Source organism: Cyprinus carpio, chromosome B24 (assembly GCF_018340385.1).
Source record: "Cyprinus carpio isolate SPL01 chromosome B24, ASM1834038v1, whole genome shotgun sequence".
NCBI lineage: Eukaryota > Metazoa > Chordata > Actinopteri > Cypriniformes > Cyprinidae > Cyprinus > Cyprinus carpio.
The window spans coordinates 19,991,673-19,997,235 of record NC_056620.1 but is presented as its reverse complement, the minus strand read 5'-3'; the positions used below and the strand labels follow the sequence as shown (position 1 = coordinate 19,997,235).

General features: G+C 32.2%; 1 protein-coding gene across 1 annotated transcript in view; it reads left to right on the top strand.

The window, feature by feature from the left end:
• The window catches only part of LOC109049320 (gamma-1-syntrophin-like), a 41,814-nt gene extending 38,993 nt beyond the window's left edge, over window positions 1-2,821 (top strand). The window contains exons 17-19 of the mRNA XM_042752219.1: window positions 349-441; window positions 1,793-1,903; window positions 2,232-2,821. Of these exons, the coding sequence (XP_042608153.1) occupies window positions 349-441; window positions 1,793-1,903; window positions 2,232-2,405 (378 nt within the window). The 3' untranslated portion in view covers window positions 2,406-2,821. The remainder of the gene's footprint in view (window positions 1-348; window positions 442-1,792; window positions 1,904-2,231) is intronic.
• Window positions 2,822-5,563: the final 2,742 nt, after the last annotated feature.

Sequence of the window (5,563 nt, the reverse complement as noted above, 5' to 3'; positions counted from 1 at the left end):
ATGTATGATGTATATTTCAAATATAATACAGTATGTAAGTACAGCATGCACTTTTGCATTGAAGCAAATCTATTTTCCATATTCTAGAAAGAAGATAGCAGGATAATTTTCTGCAATTGTTCCACATTCGTGGAAAACAAGGGTGGCATAAATAAAATCGCTGCCAAGTTGTCCCACTAAACCAAACTAATGCGGCAAAACCCTGACTGTGCCTCGTGCCAAAAAAACGCTTCTGTTTATTTTTCTCCCAAAACAATTATATATGACACTTATCGTCCTAATTAAACATTTAAGAGATGGAGGAGATGTTTGTGTCTGATTAACAATGCCAAGTGTCTCCCGTTTCAGTGTAAAACATACGCTTGCATCGTGGACAGTCATCTCATGGGACTCACCATCGATTTCAGCATGGGCTTCGTCTGCTTCGATGCTGCCACAAAGGTGAAGCATGCAACCTTCAGACTTAATTTAGCTGAAGTAAAAGTAAAATGCATGATCACAGGTTATTTAATTCTCATTCATCAGAGCTACTCTGTTGCTATGTGGTTTGTATTTATATCACACCAAATATTTCTAGAACCTTCTCTTCTTTTTTAATGACACTCTTCATCTGTCAGCTGTATGTTATGTAAACATATAGAAACATTTGCCTGTTATAATAGAGTTTTTGCTGTAGTTGTTTAAAGTATGTTCTGTTGTGTTTGGTAATATTATTAAGACTCTGTTAAGATACTGTGACTCTGTGATAACAGACTGCCACTGGCTATATTCACAGTAATAATATTTAAAAGTAATAAAGTAAATAAAAAAGTAAATAAAGCAATAAAAGTAATATTTTCATACAAACAAAGTGTAAAATAAACACTCTACAATGACCAAGTGTGCCAAAAGTAATTTTGGTGTGTTAAAAAAAATGTTGCATGTCAAAAAATAATTTGAATTTTTTGTTTTGCTTTGCTTTTGTTTTGTTTTGTTTTGTTTTGTTTTGTTTTGTTTTGTTTTTTTTTGTTTTGTTTTGTTTAGATAAACTACACTGAAAACAGTTGGTGTAGAAACACCAGTAAATTTCACAAACAATGACAAAAAAATGTCAAATAACACAAGGAATTAAATATGAAATTTTGAACTTTAATATTTAAAAAACATTTCATTTTTTTAAATTTTTTTTTTATTCAAAAAGGACCCATTCAATTTATCAAACATGATAGTAAAAACTAAATTAAAGGGATACTCCACCCCAAAATGAAAATTTTGTCATTAATCATTTACCTCCATGTCGTTCCAAACCCGTAAAAGCTCTGTTCATCTTAGGAACACAATTTAAGATATTTTGGATGAAATCCGGGAGGCTTGTGACTGTCCCATAGACTGCCAAGTAAATAACAGTGCAAGGTCCATAAAATTATGAAAGACATCATCAGAATACTCCATCTGCCATCAGTGGTTCAACCGTAATGTTATGAAGTGACGAGAATACATTTTGTACACGAAGAAAACAAAAATAACGACTTTATTCAACAATTCCTCTCCTCTGTGTCTCTCCAAATCAGCGTATGCTGCGTATGCTCTTCTGTATCAGCCGCGCCACAAGGATGTGCTGTTTCTACATGTATTTAGCTTTGATTTGAAAGAAAACATCATTTTGGTGTGGCTGATACAGAAGAGCATACGCAGAACACGGTGACATGGAGAGACACAGAGGAGACTGTTGACAAAGGAATTGTTACCTAAGGAAAGGTACTTTTCATGTCTATAGTGTTATTAATATGCATAATTTAAACCTCCATTATAGGCAGTGCTGTGGAGATATAAATTCTCTCAGCTGAAAGGATCATCAGATGACGGCAAGAGCAAAATCAAGTTCCTGTTCCAGAATCCAGACACAAAACTTATTGAAGCAAAGGTAAGTTTTGCTTTTGTTATTGACTTTATAAGGTCTGTCTATGAAAAAGAAAGATGTTTCTCACACTTTAGCATTTTAATACTCCTGAAGCAGGTATACTCGGATCATCAGCATATCATACACTTTTCAAAACATCAGAATCTTGCCAGTGCAAAAGAAATAGCTGAAGGAAGCAGATAAAAATAAAGCGTGATGATATGAATTTCCTGTTTGATTATTTTCCCTGTAGGCCGTAAATGCAAGCACTTTCATGCTCCGAGTTTGATTTGATTTCTACTGGAGGCTTCCTCCTTTCTTCACGATCGTGTTTTCTCTCCGATGTTTCCAGGAGCTGGAGTTCTCCAACCTCTTTGCGGTTCTCCACTGCATACACGCTTTCTTTGCCGCCAAAGTGGCTTGTCTGGATCCAATGTTCGTGAGCAGCAGAAACGCCACCATGGTGTCGGCCACTTCCACCTTAACTGCCCCGTCACAGATATCCAAGCTCAAATACACAAGCTGACAGACTCCAGCGACCTATCTTCTCCTTCCAGACTTTGAGAACGTAGAGTGAGAGGAACCAGCCCTGACGAACGAGTGGACATCCACTTTGAAACAAACAATTCAAGTATGTGACATTGAAAACCTCGCTATATCCTCCAGACGGGAATCAGACTCAAACGTAAACCACTGTGCAAAGAGCTGGATGAATTTCGAACATTTTAGCATCAAGTTTCCAGCTGAAAATCTTTGAGCTGTGGTTGCCAGGTCATTCGAAAAATGGACTCTTTCCCTTTGATATTGCGGTATATCTGTTTGCATTCAAATGATATTAACACTTCTTTGTGTATACTTTTAGAATATTATTTAATCTGGTTATTGATTGGAATGGACCTGTTGTGAAAGTGCATCATGTTCTTGAGCCTCTCTGGATCTGCGTTTTCTCAAAAATTTAACAAGAATAAAACCGGCCATCTTAAATATACATTTACACAAAAACGAATCTTCTGAATGTCTGATAGGTATCCAATATTGGCAATGCGTAAAGTGTTATTTTGGTCCAGAATGTTTTTAATTCACCTAAATTGAACATCAGTTTTTAAATCAGTAGAAAAACTCAGTGCTATTAAAATGGCGCCCCGTCTGACTGCCTAGAGAAACAGACTGGTGGAGAATGTGGGACTTATTTTCATATTCCTATTTTGATACTTTATTAAAGGATGAATCATGTAAGTGAAGATGAGCTGGAATTGTATGACATGACTGTTTGATGCACATTTGAACTTTCTCAAGGGAACGATGTACTTGCTAATCAATGAAGTGATTGACTTTATTATTATTATTATTATTATTATTATTTTTTGCCAGTATCTAAGATACATATATTAGTGCATAACTGGTCATTTTTCCAAAGTCAAAATATGTCCCTCTTTTATCCTGATAAAGTCAACATGAAATGAAAATAGACCCTATGTACTTCGAATTAGTGCTGTCAAATAATTAATCATGATTAATCGCATCCAAAATAAAAGTTTTTGTGTGTACATAATATATGTGTGTGTAATGTGTATATTTATTATGTATATAAAAATACACACACTTACAGTATATATTTTGAAAATATTTACATGTATATATTTATATTCATATAATTTATATTAATATATTTAAAATATAAACAACATATATATTTTTAAATATATACATGCATGTGTGTGTATTTTTTATATACATAATAAATATACACAGTACACACACATATATTATGTACACACAAAAACGTTTATTTTGGATGCGATTAATCATGATTAATCATTCGACAGCACTACTTAAAATGTAATTAGTTTATTAAAATGGTAAATACTTACAATAAGGTCCCATTAGTATCCATTAGTTAATGCATTAACTAACAATGAGCAATTTAGTTGTTGCAGTTTTTATGAATTGTTGTCATTGTATATATATTATATATATAAAGAAAAGGTAAAATATATTTTACGGCGTCCTTATATTTACAATGAAAAAAAAATGATGCATAGTTACATGCAACTAACCCTAAACCAAACCCTCATCCTAACCCTAATCATATAGCAACTACATGTAGTTTATTAACATTAATCAGTATTAAATTTATAATTACACTGAAACAAGGACACCTTAAAATAGTGTAACCAAAAAACAAGCTCAGGTTCATTAAATAATATTAACTTTGATTTTAATAATGAATTAGCAAATGTTGAAATTAATATTTAGTAAGATTGCTTTAGAATTATTTTTAACTGTTAATTCAGATAAACTCATGGAACCTTATTGTAAAATGTTGCCATTTAAATCAATGTGTCTTTTCATTATTCATCAGCGCACATTATTGCAAAGGAAAAAAATTGCTTTTATTTCTTGGTTGTTGTCATCTAGACTGTGTGGGCTGTTAGTTCAATTATTTAGATGTTTTTAGGTAATGGCTGTACTATAGATTTATGCAATGTTAATGCTGGTTAACATTAATGATATGAAGGTTATTGGCAAAAAACAAGAACAAATAAAACAGTTGAATATACTGTGTATATTATATATATATATATATATATATATATATATATATATATATATTATATATATATATATATATATATAGTAAAGTGGGTTATGTATACGCTTTTATGTTGACAAAATTTCTCCAAACTGTACATATTTAAGGCTACTGTTATGATGCTGTCATTTAACGCATGCTAGTGTCATGAACTGACATGTAGGATAAAGATGTGTGTTATCTAGCATTATGGCCAAAGCTTTAAATTCAGACATTCAACTTTAGTCATTTCTTCATTCTGAGGTATGTAACTGTTCTAAAAAATACATTAGCTACCTCAACTAAAGTGCCCCCCCTCCCCAATTTTGTAATATTCTAGAAAATATGAACCATTTATTGCCCACCATGCTCCCACCCCAAAGTTAATGCTGGACCCTATAGATGGAATAATAAATGTGTTTTTACTGAGAAGCACTTTTGCACCATTAAATCGATCTTATTTTTGTCATAACCCTGATTTTTGTCCTGGTGTTGAGCATTTAGTCTATGCAAAAGAGAGATTTGTGATTTACCCAAGACAGGGATATATTTGGATAAAGATGGGACTGGAAAAGCAGAGGCTGAAAAGCGTTTTTATTTTTAGCAAACAATGGTTTGTTTTAATAAAGATGTACAGTTAATAAAGATTTTATAGTGTGACCTGAGAGATTTTATTGTTGTCCAAGCTGAAGGGTGTTGAGTGATATTGTTTTGAAGTTTTAAAGATAATGGTACTTGATTGATGTTTAATGCACACTTTCTACACCCATTACACTATTGTTCAATAGGAAAAGCAACTTCCATAAATTAGTACATTTTATAATTTATTCCAAAGAAACTAAATTTTACACACTAAGAGTTAGACATGAAACAAGCATAAAAATATTACTGCATCAAAAAAGCAGAAACTGAATATTTATGCAGGTTGTTATCAGTAATTTTGGGTGATTTGTCAAATATCCTTTTTATTATATATACATATATATATATGTGTGTGTGTGTGTGTGTGTGTGTGTGTGTGTATTTTTTTTCTTTTTAAATATTATAATTTCAGAAGTTTTTATGACACTAAAACTCAGTTGACAACACCATCTTAGTAAAAACATCACAGG